General features: G+C 40.7%; 1 protein-coding gene across 2 annotated transcripts in view; it reads right to left on the bottom strand.

The window, feature by feature from the left end:
* Positions 1-3,663: 3,663 nt before the first annotated feature.
* Positions 3,664-23,704, bottom strand: part of LOC132311158 (protein NLP1) — a 31,030-nt gene continuing 10,989 nt past the window's right edge. For both annotated transcript variants that reach the window (XM_059808921.1, XM_059808922.1), the window contains exons 3-4: positions 18,684-18,808; positions 3,664-4,807 (exon numbers count right to left, since the gene is read on the bottom strand). In XM_059808921.1, the coding sequence (XP_059664904.1) occupies positions 4,285-4,807; positions 18,684-18,808 (648 nt within the window). In that variant the 3' untranslated portion in view covers positions 3,664-4,284. The remainder of the gene's footprint in view (positions 4,808-18,683; positions 18,809-23,704) is intronic.

Genomic DNA, 23,704 nt, shown 5'->3' with positions numbered 1-23,704 from the left:
CATCTAACCGATTAGATGCTCCCATCTACCCGGTTAGTTATATGGGGCAAAGAGGGGGTTAGATGAATTTTCCTATCTAACCGGTTAGATGGGGTTATCTAACCGATTAGATGGCCATATAACCAGTTAGATGGGTCCTCAGTTTTGCATGCTCACTGGACCAAGCTATCTAACCGGTTAGATGAAATCATGTACCCGGTTAGATGAGCTAGAAATTGCACTTTGATCCCATCTTCAGTATAATTACCGAATTACCCCTAGACTTCAACCAAAGCATAGAATGTCCATAGAAATGTCAGTTTTACCCCTGATTAATTTTGAAGCCATAATAAATGTACTAAATGACTACTTTATCCTTTTTAGGTCCTAAACCATTATTTGACTATGGTAAATGACCATTATACCCCTATAGACTCTAGAACTATTATAATGACGTGAAATAACCATAACACCCTTGTGTAACCTTGGGTTCGGGTAAAGACCTGGTTAGCGATCCGGATCCCCAGGTTTTGGTCAAAGGTCACTCTAACAATTGAGAGTGATGCAGAAGGGTCCTTTATCACCGAGTCACTCGTATTAAGAACATATTTATCTGATCTTGAAAAAGTAGGGGTCCAAGGTCTACCACTAATTACAGCAGCAAAGGCAAGAACCTCTAACTCCTTCACCCTCTACATATTTGTTTTTCACCTTTTTTGTGCCAGTGCCTTTAGCGCTTGAGGATCCCTTAGGGTTTGAAGCATTCTTTGCCTTCTTCTAAAGAGGCTCAACCTTATCAATCCCCTTAGTCTCAACAGAGTCAGTCCCCTGCACAACCTCAATAGATTTTTCTCAGCAGCTCTTTTCTTGAAATATGTCGCCCTCTTCATTTCCTCCTTGGTAAGTTCTATGATATCAAAATCAGGAATGGTAAGATCCATTTCTTTGATTAAAGAAGTGTCCGAAACAAGCCTTTCAAGATTTTATGAAGAGATGAAGACCTTGATACGTGAAGGATTCTTCCACGTGTTTGATTTCAAAGATGAAAGTGTCCTGAGCAACCGAAGCAAGAAAAGAAACTGAAATGAAACCAAGAAACTCATAAATAAAGCGAATGAGAGAAACTTCATAGATCACATAGCCAGAGTAAGCAAAATGAAGAGTGGGATAGTCCCCAATACCTAGTTTGCCAAATTTCATGAGGATTGGAAATTTGCTGGACTGAGATATGAACCACTTACTACCCACAACAATCATCCTTTCCTTCCAATTCTTTCCAGATGTAAGAAGGTCATAACAGATTCTACACCTAGGAGAGAAGTGGTATCTACCTAACTTAATTTGATGTCTACAAACCTGATAACTCACTAAAAGGTCTATGATTTTGAGGTCAAGCTTTTTAATTTTCCTAAATAACCAGAAAAGATGAGATGATCCGAAAGAAGTAGGGTTCACTTGAAGAGGGGCCAACCCAAGCTGATTCAGAACTAAATGATAGAAGAGGTGAAGGAGAAAACTGAGAGCAATCAATTGTCTAACCAACATTAGTAGTTCGTCTTCCCTGCACTCTCACTGGTACAAAAATTGGCGTCAAGGGGAAAAGCCCTAAGTTCCATCCTTTTGGGAATCTTGAATCCCTTCACAAGAGGAGGAATTTTGACAGCTTGTCTTGCCACATTTAGGATTACACCCCTCTCGGCTTCTGAAAAGGGGTCATCAAACCCGGAAGTGGGATTCCTCAGCCTTAAAAGGTGTTCCTATCTCATTTGATTAAGAATCTCCAATTAGTTGAGCCCCTATCTTAGGTGGTGGAGGGCGAAACCAGTTTCGGAGAAGCAAAGATCGTGGTATCAGAATTCGTAGCCATAGTGGTTTAAAGGTTTTGTATCGTTGATATCTTCAGAACTCAAAATTGAATAAGATGGAAAGAAAGAGTTAAGAGACACTGACCTGGAATCGCTAGAAGATCAATAACATAAAGAATGGGAAAAATACTGGAGGCAAATGAGAACCCTGATCTTGTAACGAATCCCAAAGGTTGCAAGTACGATCCAAAGCGATTGCCTCTTCATCTGCACGCAAACTCCCAATCACCTTAATTCCCTTCAAAATATGGCCTATTATCCAATTTAAGAAGGAATTGGGGGCAAAGTGTGGAGGGAAAAATCTCCCTCCAATAAAAGCGCGACACATCATCGTATGGGGGCCACTTTCAAACACACCACATGGGCCAAAACAAAGGAAGGAATCATGGATCCAGAGAATGAGGCCCAATACCGAAGGCCAATGGAGGATGGAATTGAATGATGCACCATGGCGTAAAAGCCCAACATTGCGAAGGAGATCTGGCCCACTTCTGCAGCCTAAATCCCATCTGGAGAAGGAATTATATTATGGTTATAATTCATTTATGTGAAGCATATGTAATTATGTAAGGAAACAAATATCATATAGAAAGAACTTGACGGACAAATAATGCTGAGTCCTACCCTAATTCAACTGTTGTAATTCATTATAAATAGTGGGAAGGTCCTCACAATAAAGGATGAGCAAAATTCCATAATTGTTGTTCATTGTTCTTCATTGATTCCTTGAGTGCGTTGCAATTATTTTGACTTTTCCTAGCGAAGCAAATGCTTGCACCTACATAATGGTAATTACAAAATTTCATTTTTTATTTTATGCTTTGAGTTTACTTTGGATTTTTTTTTTTCTGGGATGTGATTTTTAAAGAATTAATTTATTTCTTTGAATCTTTACATTTATCTTGTTGATAAATAAAGTCCTAACTCTTTTGATAATAAAATTACAAGAACATGGATTTTGTGAAAATAAAAAATAAAAAAGAGATGGTATTATATACAACTATAACGTGGTATTAATTCATCTTAAAGTATTTACAAGTAACTCTTCATAATTTAAGTTGAATAATTTTTTCCTGATTTGAATAATTGTGACTACTTTTAACATTGACCATCATCCTAAGAATAAATTTTCTTTTCCCAAAAAAAAAATAATTAAGGTAAGAAAAGATAAAATTTCTTTGGAGATGATCCCTTCCTTAAAAGGTTTACAGTGAAAAAGATAGATATGATATTATAAAATAAGGAATGATGCATTAATTAGCTTAGAGTCATTTGCTTTAAAGAAAAAAAAGAAGAAGAGTGCAATTGGAGTGCAAATATCTTCTCCCAAATAAAAAAATATAATGATGAAATTATCCAAAACAATAACAATAACAAATTTTTTTCCTAAATCAGTAGTTTTTTATTTTATTTTATATAGTATTGATAGTAGTAATTTTCCTTTTCTTGAATTACATACCTATTAATTTTTCATCATTAATTTTTCTTATTTAGTGATGAAAATTTAAATGTAGCATCATCATCGTTAATGCATAGACAAAGAACACACTTTTACAAAGATATGGTTCTGTGTTTTGGAAATACGGCAAGTAAATGGGAAAACGACACTTTCTTTATTAAGGGAACCGATAAAACTTTTCATCTTCTCTTATTAACTTTTATCTTCTTTATTTTTATCTTTTTTGCTCACTTGTTCTTTGCTCGTCTCTCTCGTTACAGATGTTTTTCTCTCTCACCTCAAAATATAGTCTCTCCATCTCACTATCCCACTCTATTTGAACTCACTTTAATTATCTCACATATTTTGGGACTCTTCAAAAATTAATAATAATAATATACTAAATTTAGCATGCAAGAGAAAGAGAGAGAAAATAAGCTATGTCTAAAAAAACATAATGGAGAGATGAGAAAATGAAAGAAAAAGAAGGGCTAGAGAAATAGCCACCTTTGGTATTCAAATAATAACCAACTTTAGTATCACCTCTTCCTAAAACCAGGTAGGTCTTCATGTCTTCTAGTCTTGGCTCTTCGAAGGGGAATGAAAAAAGCTTCTTCCTGCCTTTAAATGGGAGGTTGCTGGAGAACTCCAGCAATGTGAGAGTTATAATTCGAATCCCACCTTGCTAGCCTATCATGTCCAATATGAAATTATAATAATAATAATAATAATAAACAGAAAAGTGAGCAAGAAATTTATCCACCATTCACTATGATTGCTATGTTTTTTCGATAATTACTTTTTTTCCGCTTTAGATCATATTCAACGGTATCTATGCTTGTGCAGAAAATTTCTTGCAAAAGCTCTTGATAAATATTTGAAGATTGAGCACCTAGTACAGCAGTTAAAACTCACGGATGAATTTAAATGCTCTCAATCTAAAGACCAAAAGATAGCACCAGCAGAATTCTGGAAAGGGTAAGGGAAAAAAACATGTAATCACTAGCTTTGTAATGGGAATTTGAATATTCGAAGAAGCAGTGTTCTCTCCCGTCTTCCAAGCTTGTTTATTCCGTATCTCCTATAGACACCTAGTTTTAGTGCATCTCCTCCTCCATCTACAGCCCTTTTTCTCACAGCTGACAATAAACCAGAACCAAGGGCACCAGTGTTGCTTTCATCTATTCCATTTTCTGATAATGAACAAGCGCCATCATCCCCCAGTTCTTTGGATTGGTGTTTGTGTTCTTGGAAGACTTGGACTCCATTTACACGGATATTCTCAGTATGGTCCGGTCCGTTGCTTCCCCACCATCTATAGGAGGCAATTGATAAGCCATCTGATGGAAATCCATACTTAAACTCATCCAAGCTGACCTGAGTTCCTTTTGCCAAGCTTGAGCAATGCGAATTCTGGGGTCTTCCATTCTGAACATTCTTGTTTCCTTGCTGCTGTGTTGTGATCCCCCGTGAGTTAGACAATTCTTGTACAGAACTTAAAGTTTTGTTCTGGAGTTGAGGGCCTCTGCATTCAAAGATTATTATTAAAAAAAAAAAAAAAATTGAAAATACAAGAGAAAAAAGTACAAGATCATTAACCATGATGTTAGGATTATGAACAAATTTCAACTCAAAACTTGGGTTGTAATGATTGTTAATGGCATAAGTCGGTTGTCTACAACCTCAAAAGATGACGGAGAAGAAGATCAGCAAAGAATATGTTGCAAATCTCTCAAGTATCGATCACATATCTAAATTAAAGGTAAATGAGACCTTGTTTGACCTAGATTTGGTCATTAATTGGCTCAAAATTATGTTTTCACTTGTTTTTCAAAATTAAGGTTTCTATTCCAAATTTTCTTAATCATTTTTAAAATTCTGAATATTTACAAAACAGTGATTGCTGAATTTTTACAAAACAGCGATTATCATTGGCCAATCAATCGAGGGAACTTAAGCATAAATCAATCAAAGGGTGGATCGATCCACAGGTTTCCAAGGAAAAATCATATTGAAGTGGCTCGACCGATGGATCGTACGATCAAAGCATGGATAGTGTATTGACTGATAGCTCTCAATCAATCGAACACTATGAAAACTGAGTTTTGCAAATTCTCTCAATCGATCTATCGAGGGAAGTCCAGTATTAAATTGATCAAAGGGTGGAATGATCCACATATTTCTAGAAAAATCAAAATGAAGTGGCTTGACCGATGGATCGATCGATCAAAGCAAGGATAGTGTGAAGACTGATAGCTCTCAATCAATAGAACACTATGAAAACTTATTTTTGCAAATTCTCTCAAATTGAACTTTTAAAGGGATTCTACTTACCATACTACACAAGTCTCCTATATTGGCTGCAAATATGAAGCTTTAGTCAGTCTAGAGTACCCAATTATGTCTCTCCATAATCTATAGAGAGAATTCCTATTTTGAGAGAGAAAGAGAGCCTTGTTTCTCGGTCTAGGGTTTCCCATTGATTATTTAAAATGTGTAATTGAGTAAGAGTTCATCAGAATTAATAACAAAGAGCAATTCAACCGAGTAGAACGAAGTGATCAAGGATTGAACAAACCATGGAGAAGCAGACTGTGTGAGGAGCAGATCTGTTGACGGAGCGGACTGCCTGAGACTCAAGTAGATAGTTTAGCGTCAACATGCATGCATTAGGAGGTAACTATAGGGTGCGAAATTGATAACCTGGTTGTAAAATCTTTCTCCTAGTGGGCTGTTCATGGTTGGACAACATCCCATGATTTTTTTCTGTTTAGGGTTTTCCATGTAAAAGTTCTGGTGTCTGTTATACTTTATTTGTTACTTTATGCATTTGTGTGATAACAATGGAACACAGATCAAACCAATTAGCAGAATTTTAAATAAAGAATAAAGGTAAAGTTAGTTTCAAATTAATATTCACAAGACGAACTCACTAACAACCCCCACCCCCTTTTCTCCTCCTCTAGATCTAATCGAATGTGATATCATGATACCACGGTCGACCATCTGGCTCGTCTTCAAGCAAGAATCTTCCATACCTTCCCTTTAAAAAAATTTCCACTTGCGGTGATGCTTGTTCCTATTTTGACTCTTGTATTTTTCAACATCATTCTCCCTATCTAACCGAGTCTGTGCTTTTGAGGAGAAAGCCCCTATGCACGCTACAGAGTCTTCTTAGACAGAAAAGTTGTTGCCTAGGCAACAATTGGTATCAGAGCTAGTGCTCTTCATTCTGTCTTAACCGACCAAGAGTAGGCGGATTTCGCCATCCACTGAGTCGGAAATGCTGAATGGGCACGAGCCAGTTAGGACATGTCATGGTGATGTTGCTTCATTCAATTTTGCAACAATATTGCAAGTGAATGGGCTGAACGGTTGGGACCCTAATAACCCTATGGACTAAGATCCTATCTTCACTGGAGCAAACTATTTATCAAATTTTCGCAGGAATTATGGAGTGCCTGGGGTAACGGTCCTTAGATTCCTCGTGAGAAAATTTAAAAGGGGATTATAGATTAATGTTTCCATAATGCAAAGCTGAAAGCTAAAAGTTGAGAAGAGTATCTGATATCACACAGTTGTCGACGTGCCTAGGGTAATGGTCCTTAGATTCCTCATGAGAAAATTTAAAAGGGGCTTATAGATTGATGATTCCATAATGCAAAGCAGGAAGCTAAAAGTTAAGACAAGTATCTGATATCACACAGGTCTTGTAACCAAGAAGCAGTTCAAAATTGTTATAGCATATTGGGGCACAGGAATCAATTAAATTGGAAATATTGTTCAATTGGTAAGTATAATATATCATAAAATTAAAGCAACGACATTGCTTTAAAATGTAGTCTAGTATGATGAGAAAGGATCGAGGTAATTGAGCATAATTCATTTAAAGTTAGCCGTGAAAAAATACATGAAAGAATCCATTCTGTACGGCAGATGTAAAAGAGGTAAAGCCAAATGTGTGATCTTAAGGAATCTCTCCCATGGCTGTCAAACAACTGAAGCTTGAAGCTGGAGCAAAATATGCTTTCTCTGGAGTTCCAAGTTATGGTCCATGATCTATAGCTGTGTAGATATGTGGTTCTCGATGAGCCAAGTGTCGAAGGAACTTGCCTGAGTTAGAAGCAGTACCTAGTGAGCTACTAGAGAACTGTGAGCAGTTGTAATATTGTGCATGTAGCTCTTGTAATCCCTGCAATCATATAACTCTCCTGCCGTGATGGATTGATCTAGAGAGCAAGGTGAGATCTTTTACATCATGATCTTCAGTAACATTGTGAGCAGAGTCAGTTATGAATAGGGCTGCAACTCATACAGGTCCGGCTAAGTTTAACTTCTAGCCGGCCCGAGCTTTAGCATATTCTAACTAATCCTACCGAGCCTGACCTTAAGCCTGAGTAACTCATGCCTGAATCCAAACCCAAATCAACTTTACGAGTTCAAGTTAGGTTCAGGCTTTGAGAAGAATGCGGGGCCATTGGGTTGTACCAATTTTGGCTGAACATAGGTTATTTACATTGTTACATCTTGTTTTTCTTGGCAACCAAAAGAGAGGAACATATTATTATTTTGTACAATCTACATATTGATAAAGATATCTAAATAACCTACAATGAATACAATTTTGAACAGGGTCGGGGTCAGGTTGTACTAGATTGCCTGAAAAATCAGCTGAAGCCAAGACCAACCTCATGTTGGTTTGTGTTTTCTAGCCTAGGCCCATCGTGAGGTTTAGAATGGACCATCCAAATCCGACCAAACATTGGGTTGCACTAGAGTCAACTCAAGTTAGCCTACTCGAGTTGCAGCCCTGATTATGACCTTATCAATCACATTGTAATCAATGCACCACACTGTGAGAACATTAAGCTATGACTAGGAATAAATTCAAATAGGTTCGGCCATGCTTGACATCTGCACAGGCTCAACCTGAGCTTTAGCATTTTTGTGAAGCCCATTGACCTGACCTTAAACACGAGCAATTCAAGCTCAATTAAGCTCCAGACCAACTTTATGAGCTTGGCATGGTCTCGAGTTGACGGAAGAACATCAGGCTCCATTAGGTTGTATTGCTTTGGGCTGAAAAAGACAGTTATTCAAATATCACGATTTCCATACGTTGGCAAACAAACTGAAGAAGGAAAATAATATACATATAAGCATAACAATAAACATACTTATAACAAATACAACATATGTATGTATAGGATCGGGGTCAGGCTCATTTGGTTGCCCAAGGCCTTAGCCAAAGCCCATTCCAATTTCAGGTTGGGCTCATCTTTTTTAGCCTAGGCACATCCATAGGTTTAGAAAGGACTAGCCAAGACTGACCAAACTATGGGTGGGTCTTGCTTTGGCTCAGGCTAGACCACACTAATTGCAACCCTAGTTGTGACCTTCATCATTTCCAACCTGTAAAGCCCCAAGCCTCCTCTTTGAATAGGGGTGCACACTTTCTCCCATTTCACAAGAGTTCCCCTGAATCTTGTTAAGTCTACTAATCACTGTTCTAGGAATTGGAAACAAAGACATAAAATATGTAGGAAGATTAGAGAGGGTACTCTTCAGCAATGTGAGTTTACCCCCTTTCGACAAGTATTGCTTCTTCCACCCAGATAACCTCTTTGAAAACGTTCCACCAATGGATCCCAAACAGCAATTCTCCTCGTGGAAGCACCCAAGGGCAACCCCAAATAAGAAAACGGAAAAGCCTCCACTCCGCAACCCAAAATAGCTGCCAACTCATGAATATGATCCACCTCCCCTACTAGAACAATCACACTCTTCCCAATATTAATCTTCAGCTCCGAAACAACTTGAAAACAGGTCAACACACACCTCAAGTGTCTCAATTGATTCACACTCGCATCACAAAAAACAATAGTGTCATCAGCAAACAACAAGTGAGATGTAACAATCTGGTTTGGCACACGCCCCACCGAAAACCTTGAATAAAGCCCAATACCTCTGCCCTTTTCATGAGACTACTAAATGCTTCCATTACAATAATGAAGAGAAATGGGGACAATGGGTCCCCTTGACATAAACCTCTCAAACTTGCGAAGAAACCTGCCGGTGACCCATTCACTAAGATAGAAAAACGAGCCGTCGAAATACATTGATAAATCCACCCTCTCCATTTGGTTCCAAACCCCATCCTCTCCAACAAATACAATAAGAACACCCAATTCACATGGTCATATGCTTTTTCAATATCCAATTTACACACAATCCCCGGTTCACCACTCTTGACTCTTGCATCAATACATTCACTGGCAATAAGAACTGGGTCGAGAATTTGCCTTCCTCCAACGAACGCATTTTAGGACTCCGAGATGACCCCATCCAAAACTTTTCTTAGCCTAATAGCCAAGATCTTCAAAATAATCTTATAAACAGAGCCCGCCAAGCTAATTGGTCTGAAATCTCTAGCTTTAACCGCTCCACCCTTCTTAGGTATAAGAGTAATGAATGTGGCATTCAAACTCTTCTCAAAACAACCTTCCTCAAAAAAAGCATGCATTACTCTCATCACATCTGCTCTCACCACCTCCCAATTCTTTTGGGAAAACGCAATTGTAAACCCGTCCAAACCAGGAGCTTTATCTCCATCACAGCTCCTAAGAGCTTCCAGCACTTCCTCCTCCCCAAATGGCCTCTCCAAACCCACTCTATCCTCATCAGAAATTGTATCAAACTCAATATCATCCAACCCGACCTCCAAGAGACCGACTCTGTGAACAATTCCTAATAAAATGCCACAAAACCTGTCTAGATCTCCTCTTCAATTTCAGCCATAACACCATCAAAACTAATCCTCCCAATGTTGTTCCCTCTTCTATGAGCGTTAGATAGTCGGCGAAAAAACTTAGTATTTCTGTCACCTTCTTTAAGCCATAGGGCTCTCGACTTCTATCTCCACGAAACTTCCTCCATCACTACAGTCTCTTCAAACTCAGCCTTGCGCTCCTCCCTTCTACTCCTCTCCAACACGGAAATCCCCTCAGCCCCTTCCTTCCTATCCAACTCTGAAATTTCCATCAGTAGTAGTTTTTTCCTCCACTCCAGCTTGCCAAACACATCCTTATTCCAGACCTTAATGTCGCCCTTCAAGAATCTCAACTTAGCTGCCAATTGAAAGCTTGGATTACCCCTAACATCATAAGCGCCCCACCAATTCGTGACCCTTTCTTTGAAATCACCCACTCATAGCCACATGTTCTCAAATCTAAAGGGGGATTTTCCTCTCCTAATCCCTTCACAATCAAGCAAAATAGGAACATGATCAGATATTGCCTGTACACACGCCACTTGTGACACATCTGGAAATTTCTCCTCTATCTCCAATGAAATGAGAAATCAGTCCAGCCTAGAAAAAGGAGGAGGATCCCTCCCACTCGACCATGTGAATGCGCCTCCCACCATGGGAAAATCCAATAACCTGTTAGCTTCCACAAACTAAGAGAAATCAACTATTACTCCATCCCACGAACCCCTAGAGGATCTCTGTTAAGCCCCCCCCCCCCCCCCCAACACACCACGGAACCCCCCATATACTTCTAATGGTATCCAATTCCTCCCACATCTCCCTACGCTCCACATCACCTACAGGCCCATAAACCACCTGAAAAACACCACTTCGAACCATCTTCCTCAAACTCAAAAAGTAATGATAATGAATATCTCCCTTTCCAAACATCAACCTTCGACACCCATCTCCTATCCCAAAGAACAACAATTCCCCCAGCAGTCCCCTCTGCATCAATAACCTCCCAATCCACAAGTCGACACCACCCCACCTCCCCCCAAAAACAAAACAGACTTTTCATAATCTTGGACTCCTCCATGCCCAACTTAGTCTCCTACAAGCACACCACATGCACTCTCCATTTTCGAATCAAAGCCTTCACCACCTTCCTCTTCCTCCAGTCATTTAGTCCCCGAACGTTCCAAGACACAATGTTGAGCTTCATTGACAACCATTGAGTCTTCCACTCCCCCTCCTTCCCCCATTCCTCTTCACTCTCCCTGCTCCACTCCTTCCCTCATAGTTAACTTCAGAAAACAGGCCTTTCAGCTCTCTCACCCCTTTCAAAACAGTCAAGCTCTTCTCCTTCTTCCTTACCCATTCATCCTCCACTACTTGAAACAACTCCTTCACTTGCTTTCCTCCTCAATACCCTTCATAAACCAGTTATCATCGAAACCATCCAATTCCGAGGGTCCCTGACCATCTCTGACCACTGCCAAAGGAGTGTGGAAGCCCACCATACTCTCTCCACCCTCATCCCCGATGTCCCATAAAGGATAATTATGCTCCGCATCAACATCATTATCATTTAAATCATCCTTTTCACTGCCTGTGTTGAACTCTAGTCACAAACGTTCAGATCCTCCATCAGTTATCAATATACGCTTGCACCCCACACTAAAAAAAGCATTCCCTTGTTCTGTAGCATTCGACATCAGCTTGATCAAACCCCTCTCTTCCACTGAGTGCTTATACCCCCCATCCTCCCTGACTGAAGAAACTGAACCACTCCCTTCACCATCCTCTTCAGGTATCTTCGCAAGCCTCTGAACCAACGGTGGCCTCCCCCTTCCCTCCCTCTCACCCACTATCCTCACCACCCCAGAAGGAGGAGTAGAAGTAGAAGAAGAAGAAGAAGTAGTTGTAGAGAGAGAAGAGTTCTCCAAGTTCAAGACAGAGGACATACCTCGGCCACCACCTCCAGCTACAACCCATTTCTGTTTCTGAAATCGCGACCATTTTTTGCCTATCAACCGGCTACGAACCTGAAAAGCACGGCGTGGTCGGAAAGAGTCGCCTAATTCCTCGCCTCTCGCCTCTTGTCGTTCACGCCCCACCTTGGAAAATCGTTGCGAGGAGCCCTTCTTTGTAAACATTTCTTTTGATGGTTTAAAGGAAACCCTAAAATTACTCCCATATTGGTCCAGGCCATACATCTAAGTCCCCACATGTACACCATCAAGCCCAGCACTGCGGACTTTTCCCCCCAGGCCCACAATCATTAGCCACAAGTAGTCCATGTGACTCCACCCCCACTCCCCCAAAATTTGGCCATACAGCTGGCTCATACCATTTAAACTTCCTTTTCGGCCTTCCATGTGGATCCTTACTCCACTCCTTCTGAACGCTCCTGTCCGGTGCGTGACAACCCCATCGTCTTCCTCCCACATACCGCATTGCTCTCTACCTTTCCCTTTCCTTCAACCACTATTGAATTTCAATAACCCCTTTCTCTCCTTTACTGAGAATCCTGATTCACTTTTCCTCCATCATAAGATGAGCCCCATCGCTCCCTTCTAAGCTTTCCGTTGTGGGAACAAGCTCTGGCAATACCTTTTTCCTAATCGAACCTCTGTAGCAGAAACTATTATCATGTATAAACACCATCTTCGGGCAATTAGTTCCAACTTTCACTATAATCCTAACACTTTTAGCATCTCTCGTTTCATTCGCCTCCGCACTGACAAAACCGCCACATAAATCCCCCACTTCAACAAATAGTGCCTAACACCAGAGATGCAGCGGAAACCTGAACAGCCGAATTTGCTTAAGCCCTCTGTCCTTGAGCACATCACAGCAACCGACCCTAAAAGACCATACATCAATCCTCAAGGTAGCAGATCCCCACTGTCGCCGTCCTTCCTTCAACACCCTTTGAGCCTCCGTTGGAGATGGAAACCTAAACAAGAGAAGAGAGTCAGATAATGGCGTCACACCCACCCCACACGACGTATTCCACGCCCGCGCCGCCCACTCCTCTATTCAATCACAACCCCCAACCTCTTTGTCAAAACGTCCGACCAAGCAAGACAACAACATCAATCTTCTCCCTTCAACTGATGCCTCATCGAGATACAGCGATGGCCCTCTATGAGGGATCGCTGTCTTAACAACCACCCCCCCCCCCCCCCACCCAAAATGAAATCCTTGGGAGCCGTGTAACCTCAAGAAATGACTTCATCCCTTCACTTATACATACATAACCCTAGCAGCCCAGGACAAACACTAACCCTAATCTCCCAAAAATCGCCCCTAGTATGGTGAAATCACTCACAGCACCTTCATCTTTTAATAATTGTTATTTTATATTGATAAATCTTTTTTGGTATATTAGTATTAGTATTAGTATTATTACTCAGGACCGTTTGGTGTCAGAGCCGTTTAGTGCTATTACTAGTGTTTATATGCTTCATTGATTCCTTTGTTTATCTGGTTTATAATCTTTTATGTATCACTTTGTCGCATCTATACCCTTTGTTGCCATTTAGCCGTGGATTTTGGCATTAGGCATTGTGGGGTTTTGTTGACCGATTTTCATAAGATTTTAAATGGATAAATTATTGAAATCAATGTTTCATAAAGGATTTAGTCTTAGCAGTTCTAGTTCTCATATCAAGAATATTAGTGAAATTAATATTGCTTATATTGAAAAACTTTTAGCTAATTGGAAAATTCTCATTAATGAGTTATATATTCGTGAATTTAAATTAAGACAAACTTATTCTATAAAGACTGTTGAACAGGATTTGAATGTTACTAATAGTAATCAGACTTTTCAATTATTGAGCAAATCGGCTTGGGCCTACCGCTTGGGGCTTCATTCAGGAGTGAGGGCAGTTGGGATCCAGTGGTGGAGAGGTTTGAGAAACGGCTGGCTGGGTGGAAGAAACAGTATCTTTCTAAAGGGGGGAGGGTCACTCCTTTGAAGAGTACTTTCTTCCTCTTTAGTGGCTAAAAGTATTGAGGCTGCAAAGAAATTTTCTATGGGGTGGTTAAGGGGAGGAGTTCAAGTATCATTTGGTGGAGTGGGAGAGGGTCTGCACTCCAATTCAGCAAGGTGGGTTGGGAATCAGACGATTATTGCCTTTTAATAAGGCCTTATTGGGAAAATGGCTTTAGAGATTCGGGATAGAGAGAAATAGATTCTGGAGGGGGGTGATTGTGAGCAGAAACGGGGAGGCGAGAGGAGGATGGCACACCCCTGAGGTGAGCTTGCCATATAGGGTTGGGGTTTGGAGCACATTCAGAAGCGGTGGGATGAATTCTCTAAGCACATCAGATTTCATGTTAGAGATGGCAGGAGGATACGTCTTTGGGATGACATCTGGTGCGGGGAGCGTTCCCTTGCTAGCATTTTCCCTTTTCTCTTTCAGATTGCTTCTGATCAACACGCCATGTTGGTCGCCTGCTATCGCCTTGATAGTGGAAGAATGTTATGGGATGTATGTTTCTTGTGGCTGTTTCAGGATTAGGAGATGGAGGATGCCATGATTTTCTTGGATTTGTTATATCGACGAGAGCTAGTGGAGGATAGTTCAGACATATGCGCTTGGGTTCTATCTTCACTTGGGCGTTTTGATGTTCGGTCATTTTATCGTTGTTTGGTGGATGCCCCTGGCCTGTCATTTCCATAAAGGGCCGTTTGGCGAACAAAAGCCCCTCTCAAAGTAGCATTTTTTGCATGGACATCCATTTTGGGAAAGATCTTGACTCGGGACAACCTTCAGAGAGAAGACATATCGTGGTGAATCAGTGTTTTATGTGCAAAAACAACGAGGAAACAGTTGATCATCTTCTTTTTCACTATCCTGACGCCCGAAATTGTTGGCTTGTGTTTTTCGGTTTGTTTGGGATTCATTGGGTAATGCCGATGTCTACCAAAGGCTAGATCGAGGCTTGGAGAAGGTGTATAGTGGGGGGCCAAGCTCGTGACCCTTGGAGGGTTACTCCTTTGAGCGTTTGGTGGTGTCTATGGCTTGAAAGAAATAGGAGATCTTTTGAGGGAAAGGAAAATCATGTTGGGTCCTTGAAATTCTCCATTCTTAGCACCTTTTCTGTTGGGTTCTAGGAAGAAATTGTAAATTATTGGATTAGCTTGTAGAGTTTTTGGATTTGTTTAGGATTTAAAGGCCCTATTTGGCCTTGTATTGTTTTTCAGGGATGCGTTCCCCTTTTGAACGCTTTTTTAATGAATTATTACTTATCAAAAAAAAATTGAAAGATAAATATAAATACATTCATCTAGGATTAGTGCAAGTAGGGCTTAAACCTATGACAGACACAGGATTAGATACATCTCTTTTAGTTAATCTCCGTGACTGTCGTGATCTTGGATTTGAAGAATCCTTACATGGCATGGTCGAGACAAGCCTCTATCAAAAGGACAAGTTTATTTTAATTGTTATCCTAATTTTTTGGTTTCCTTGGGTGATCCTCATATTCTGGATGTCTTCACACTTAATATCCAAACTCAAAGACATCGCATGAAAACCAATGCCAAAAATATTAATCCGAGTTACCGAATATATTTTAAGGCCATGACCACCATGAACCCTCAATTCATCAATCTTGTCCAACCTGAAAATGCTACTGTTCTTTTTCAAGCCAACATTAACAAAGCTCCTGAAGCCACTCCCAAAACACTCAAATGGATTGATATAACCCAACCTGCCTCATGGGTTTTATCCAACGCCACCCCTGTGGATGTGCCACAGAAAAATCAGGTTGGAAGCATTATTGACAATGGTGAAGGAAATGTCGAAATTCAATTTACTCCTAATAATAGACCCTCGACTTCTTCCCGCCTCTCTAATGCATCTATTGAATCATTCCACACTGCTCGAAATTCCTTTGGGTCTCGATCTCTCCAACAGCCTAATTCCCAGTCTAGAATTCAGATGGAAGGAATTCGAAGTAGTTCCTTTCACCAATGTCTTATGGAGATCCCTGGCCCTCCTTTCCCTTGGAGAGCTATTTGTAGGACAAAAGCCCCCTTGAATGTGGCTTTCTTTGCATTGTTTGCTGCCCTTGGAAGTATCCTCACTCTCGACAACCTCAGAAGAAGACTCCAGATTGTGGTGAACTAGTGTTGCATGTGCAAGAAGTCGGGGGAATCTGTGAACCACCTTCTGCTTCACTACCCTATGGTGAGGGATCTTTGGGATATGTTCCTGGTTGCCTTTGGTGCGGCTTGGGTGTTCCCTGAGTCCACGGTTGATTTGTCAGAGATGCTTGGAAAGGGTGTACACTGGAGAGCCGAATGAGAGATGCTTGGAGGACCACTCTCCTTTGTCTTTGGTGGGGCTCGTGGCGTGAGAGTTATAGGAGATCCTTTGATGGGGAGGAGTCTCCTATTTGGTCTCTCAAATACAATATACTATCTTCTTTATTCTTTTGGGTTTAATGGGCGAAATTGTATATCTAAGGATAGTCTTTTGGATTTTGTGAATAGCTTAAAGTCGTAATGTCGTTGTAGGCGGCTTTTTGTTCTCTTGGGAGCACACCCTTTTGTGTACCTTTTATGATTTTTTACTTATCAATATATATATATATATATATATATATATATATATATATATATATATATATAATAATAATAATAATAATAAAATAAAATAAAACTGAATCAATCGATAGTCAGCTTCCCTCATTTGGTTTTAAACACAGAACTCAAGCCACCAGTAACCAATTTAAAACAGCAGACCCAATTACCATAATAAAATGGCAATTTACATTGACATGTATACATGTTTACATCCAATGCAGAAAGGAATTGCTAGGTGGCTGCTACCCTATTTAGATTTTAATGGTATTATGCTTTTAACGGAGACTGATCTTCGAGTCATGGCACCAAAAGTTCATGTATCATGTAAAGTAATAAACGTACATACAACAATTAATCATCGTAATTATACAACAATTGATCATCGCAATCCTAATCATTAATCCATTTACAAATAAGTTAATCATTTAAATCAACTTAGAGACCAATATTAGGCATTCTCAATTAGTTAACCAAATGTAACATAACAAGAACCATAGGATACAGTTATTCAAAAAAGAATCTATTGTTTGTAATAGACCCAATTCAACCCCCCGTTGACTTTAAGAGATTATCAAAACAAGACTAAAGTAGAAGAAGATGAAAAAGAAGAGAAGGAAGAGGATGAAAGAAAAATAGAGACAGTTGGGGAAAGAGAGAGAGGGAGAATGAAATAATCCATTCATCTTTCCACCACATTCTATTTATACTAAGAAGTTTCAGAAATTACACATAAGCACCCTACTTTATATAAGTAGTAACAAATAAGCCCATAACAACACTCCCCCCAAACTGGTGCAAAGATATCTATCATGCCCACCTTGACTAACATATTTTGCAAGCAAGTCTTGCTCACACCCTTGGTCAAAAAATCAGCAACCCGATCAAGTGTTATCCTGTGCTTTATCCTGTCATGTTGAACAGGTATGGGCAATGCTAATAACAGCCTTGTTGTCACAATACAACTTCATTGACTCGCGAACAGGATAACCCAACTCATCCAGCATAGTTCGTAGCCATAACTCACAAACTCCATGTACCATGGATCTGAACTCAACCCTCCACACATAGATCTAGCTACTACAGATTGTTTCTTGCTTCGCTATGAAACAAGATTACCTCCAACAAATGTGCAATATCTAAAGTAGATCCTCGATTTGTCACCCAGCCCAATCAACATCCGTATAGGCTTCAACACGCAAATGGCCCTTGACGTAGCGGAGAACATGATAAGCTGCCTTAAGATGAGGTGTACGTGGAGCACGCATAAACTAACTAATCACACAAACAATGTAGGCAATATCTGGGAGCGTAAGAGATAAGTAAATCAGTCTCCCAAGCAATCGTTGAAATATTCCCAGATCATCTAATGGGTAGCCATCCACATTATTAAGCCTATGGTTATGCTCAATGGGAATATCAATAGGTCTAGCTCCAAGCCAACCAGTTTCAGCCAACAAATCTAACACGTACTTCAGTTGAGAAATGAACACCATTTTCTTGGATCTGCACACCTCGATGCCAAGAAAGTATTTCAATGATCTGAGGTCTTTAACCTCGAAATTTGTCCCCAAGAATGACTTCATTCGATGAATCTCTTCTGAATCATTCCCAGTGATAACAATATCATCAACATAGGAAGTAAAGGTGACATCTAGTTGGTTCACGTACAAACATAAAATGAATCAGATGCAGAAAAAGAGAGGAATGGCATATTATTGATGGGGCATATGCATAGAGTTAATAGATGTGCTGTATATAAGGCTTTACATAATAAGAAAAATATATAAATTGTCAAATTTTTACCACTCCACACAAGATCTAGTACTTTTTTTCGATCGATTTTCTATATGGTAAACTAACTTCCGCTGATAGTAGCCAACTGAATGCCTTGATTTGAATCTTTTATTAGTAAATAATATTATAAATTATGCATGACACGTGATGGTACCTAGAACAGGTCCTAGCCAATTGCCTAGGAAAAGAATGGCATGTTAGATCATGTTTATAACAAATTCCAGTCAGCATATGAAAATTAAACCAACTTACAAAGATGATGATACTTCTGAACTTCCATTCCTTTCACCAGTAGCTTTTGACAACTCAGCAAGTTCCATGTTTCTTTCTCTAGCAGCATCCCTCTTAATTTCTTCAACACTCTTTCCAGAGAGAAACTAGGATACATTTCAAAGAGATTGAATAATGATATAAATATAAATAACAAAATAAGCAGTTCCAAGTGTCACCTACAATATTAAAACAATAAAAAAGTAATCCTATATAGAAGAAATATAAAAAGAAGAAAAATGAGAGAATTGTATAAAGGCTTGAATGAGATAAATCACTCATTCACAGCTTTAGTATTTATAGATAAAAAAAATAAAAATTAAAAAAAAAAAAACACATGCTCATATTACAAGATAGGAAATTAAATCAAATCTAAATCAAATCATAGAATATTCTATGACATATTCTATAGCATAATCAAATTGCCGCTAATATGTTAAGTCATTCCATAAATCGTGGCTATCATATCTGCTAGCACTCCCCCTCAAGTTGGTGCGTGGATATCTGAAACGCCTAACTTGGACAATGCATTCTCAAACACAATCGACGCCCTTTGAAAGAATGTTTGCAAGTTGCTGAGAGCTTGTGATAAATGGAGTGCAAATTTATTTTTATAAGTAAAATGTATAAAAAGCACTCAAAAGGGGAGCATGTCCCAAGGGAACTACACAAGGCCAAAAAGGCCTATAAACTTTCAAGGAGTCCATAAAATCTACAATCTCCTCTAAATATCTATAATTTCTCCCTATAACCCAACAAAAAATAGTAGTAATAATAGAGAACTTAAGCATGGAGATAGGAGTCTCCTTTCCTTCAAAGGATCTCTTGTTTCTTTCGAGCCAAAGACACCAACAGACACACAATGGCGTAACCCTCCAAACATCATGGACTTGGGCCCCCACTATGCGACCTCTCCAAGCCTCAATCAACCCTCTAGAGGACCTTGGCATAACCCACTGAACACCAAACAAACCAAGCATCAAATCCTAGCACTCCCTAGCCATGGTGCAATGCAAGAGAAGGTGATCCACCGTCTCCTCATCTCTACGACACATGTAGCAACAATTGACCACAACCTGATTCCTTTTTCTCAAATTATCCTAAGTCAAAATCTTCCCCAAAACAGATGTCCAAGCAAAGAAAGCCACCTTTAAGTGGGCTTTGGAGGGCCAAACAACCTTCCACGAGAATGGAACCCCGAGTCCCTCCATGAAACATCTATAGAAGGACCGAACATCAAAGTGACCCTGAGAAGCAGGGACACATAACCATCCATCATAATCTCCACTCATGATCTCTTGGCGATAAAGTAACTCCAAAAGACCAACGACATCCTTGATCTCCCAATCCTGAAAGTGCCTCGTGAAATGATCTTCCGCTATCAAGTCGATAACAGTCAACCACCATGGTCTGCCTATCCGTGGCAATCCTGAAAAGCCGAGGGAAAAAGAGAGCAAGCGAGCGGTTACCACACCAAACGTCCTCCCAGAAACTAATCCTCTTACCATCCCTAAGATGAAATTTGATGCGTTTCAAAAAAAACATATTATCCTTTCCGAATGAATTTCCAAACACCAACTCCCCCTGGAGTACGCACCTCAAGGGAACTCCAACCTCCTCTCCCCTCCCCAAATCTACTTGCAATCACCCTCCTCCAAAGCCTATGTCTCTCCACCCCAAATCTCCAAAGCCACTTCCCGAGGAGAGCCATTTCTAAAGCACCAATCTTCTGATACCCAAGACTCCGACACAAATCGGACAACAAACCTTTTCCCAGCGAACCAGATGGAACTTGAACTCCTCCCCCAATCCCCCCAAAGAAAATTCAGCTGCAACCTCTCAATCCTCTTAGCCACGGAATGAGGAATATGGAACAAAGAAAGGAAGTAAGTAGGATGACTTGAAAGTGTACTCTTCAATAAGGTGACCTTTCCTCCCTTAGAAAGATATTGTTTTTTCCATCCCGCCAACCTCTTCTCGAACCTCTCCACCACAGGATCCGGCTTCCCACCCTCCTTGAGGACGAACCAAGGGGTAAACCCAAATAGAAGATAGGAAACGAACCAATGCTACATCCAAGAGCCCCTACTAAAATCGTGATCTCAGGAACTTCCCCACCAAAACACTCTTTCCCGCGTTCACTTTCAGACCGGAGACAATTTGGAACCAAATTAGAACACATCTCAAATATCTTAACTGGGACACATCTGCATCACAAAACACCAAAGTGTCGTCAGCAAACATCAAGTGAGAAATCTCCAACTAACTAGCTGCATCCATCCCCACCGTAAAGCCTCCCAGAAAACCTAAGTACACAGCCCTCCTCAACAATCTACTAAGGAACTCCATCACAATAAGGAAAAGAAAAGGAGAGAGCGGATCCCCCTACCTTAAGCCCCTCGAACTGGAAAAAGTTCCTGTCGGAGATCCATTCACAAGCACATAGAGGCGAGGATTGGAAATGCAAAACTGAATCCATCACCTCCATCTCTCACCAAACCCCATCCTTTCCAACAAATAGAGAAGAAAACTCCAACTCACATCACAAGCCTTCGCAATGTCCAATTTACAAAGGACATCAGGAACCCCACTACACAATCTGGAATCCACACATTCGCTAGTGATAAGGGCTGAATCCAAAATCTGACAGCCTCCCACAAAGGCATTTTAAGATTTGAAAATAACCCCATCCAAGACTCTCCTCAATCTAAAAGCAATAACTTTGGCAATCAACTTGTAGATGCATCCCACTAGACTGATGGGTCGAAAATCCCAAACATCGAATCCCCCCCCCCCCCCCCCCGGCCCCCTCCTTTTTTCTTTGGAATAAGAGCAATAAAGGTAGCATTCAGACTTTTCTCAAAACAACCCTGAGCATGAAAAGTACCCATCACCTCCTCCCTAACCACCTCCTAGCTTTCCAAAAGGAATCTAATGGAAAAGCCATCAGGTCCTGGGGATTTATCCTCATTACAACTCTTTAAAGCAGTCAATACCTCCTTTTCCGAAAAAGGCTCCTCCAAACTAGTGCACTCCTCAGCAGAAATAGAGCTCCCCCCCCGGCGGGCCGGGGCCCCCTGATGGCCTCCAATTTTCTATAAACAACATCTTATAGAAAAAGCAGTCAAAATCTCCTCTTCTGAAAAAGGCTCCTCCAAACTAGTGCACTCCTTAGCAAAAATAGAGTCAAAGTGAAGCCCCCCAGTGATGGTCTCCAACTTGAGGTTTCTGTAAACCACATCTTATAGAAAAAGCAGTCAAGACCTCCTCTTTTGAAAAAGGCTCCTCCAAACTGGTGCACTCCTCAGCAGAAATAGAGTCAAAGTGAAGCGCCCCCACCCCCCCTTCCCCCCGGGCGCCGCCACGATGGCCTCTAACTTGAGGTTTCTGTAAACATCTTATAGAAATCAGCAATTCCCCTTCACACCTCCTCCTTACACATCAACTCTCCTTCCACCCGAATCCTCCCAATATGATTGCCCCTTCTATGGGCATAGGCAAGTCTATGAAAGAACTTCGTATTTTTGTCGCCCTCCTGGAGCCACAAGGCTCTAGACTTTTGTCTCCACAAGATCTCTTCCATGATAGCAAATTTGAGCAGAGACAATCTTCTCTCGAAAGCATCTCTATATGCTTAGTCCTATCATGTTGAACGGGATTTGTTGCTATGCTAATGGCAAACTTGTTGTCGCAGTAGAGTGAGAATGGAAACGACACTAGAAGGCACAAGTCTGTCATCAAGGTTTTCAACCATAGCAATTCACATAACCCAAGAGCCATAGCCCTATACTCTGTCTCTGCACCAGATCAAGAGACAACTTCCTGCTTCTTACTGCACCAAGTTACCACCAATAATGGTACAATAGCCCGAAGTTGACCTCCTATCTGAAATAATCAGCATCTGTCCAAGCCTCAACACGTAAGTGACCATGATTGGCAGACAAAATACCACGGCCCAGACACCCTTTTAAGTAGCGAAAGATCCGAATAGCTATATCAAGGTGAGGGGTACGAGGTGAGTGCGTGAATTGACTCACGATGCTCACGGCATAAGCAATGACAGGTCGAGTCATGGATAAATAGATGAGCCTCCCCACTAGTTGTTGATACTGACCAACATCTGACAACTCTCCCTCATAATCAGTCAACCAATGATTCTGCTCAATCAGAGTATCAGCAAGACGAGCGTCAAGCTGACCAAAAGTAGAAAGTAAGGCAAGAACATACTTGCGTTGAGAGATGAAAATGCCAGCCTTGGAGCGAGCCACCTCAATGCCCTAGAAGTACCGAAGGGGACCAAAATCCTTAATCTCAAACTGACAGCCAAGATAGCTCGTAACCTCAGCAATTCCGGTAGTATCATATCCGGTAAAAACAATATCATCAACATACACAATGAGAGCAACTGTCTTACCGCCTGAATGACTTAAGAACAAGGTATAATCAGCTGCACTCTAATGGAAACCAAACTTGAGCATGGCAGTGCCAAAGTGATCAGACCAAGCTCGAGGAGATTGCTTGAGGCCATACAGGGAACGACGAAGATGACAGACTATACCAGAATGAGCAGGAGAACGAAAGCCCGGAGGGGGAACCATGTACACCTCCTTCTGCAAATCACCATTGAGAAAGGCATTCTTGACATCTAACTGAAATAGAGGCCAAGTTCAAATCGCAACGGAAAATAATACACGGATGGTATTCATCTTGGCAACAGGGGCAAAAGTCTCCTGATAATCTATGCCATAGTCTGAGAATAACCCTTGGCAACCAACTGGGCCTTGTAACGAGCAACAGACCCAGATGATTATGCTAAACTGTAAACACCCAACGACAGCCCACAGCCTTTCGTCCAATAAGAAGCGAAACCATGCCCTAAACATGATTTTTCTTAAGTGCCCACAGTTCTTCTGTCATAGCATCACGCTATTGAGCTTGTGCTAGTGCATCTACAACACTAGAAGAAAGAGGAACCGAGGCAACAGAAACACGAAAACTCCGAT

This window comes from Cornus florida, unplaced genomic scaffold, assembly GCF_030987335.1.
Source record: "Cornus florida cultivar Cherokee Brave unplaced genomic scaffold, ASM3098733v1 CherokeeBrave_3.0.0_Hap2_Chr06, whole genome shotgun sequence".
Taxonomy (NCBI): Eukaryota; Viridiplantae; Streptophyta; class Magnoliopsida; order Cornales; family Cornaceae; genus Cornus; species Cornus florida.
Note: the sequence above shows the minus strand (reverse complement) of the source record. Positions and strands in the feature narration are given on the sequence as shown.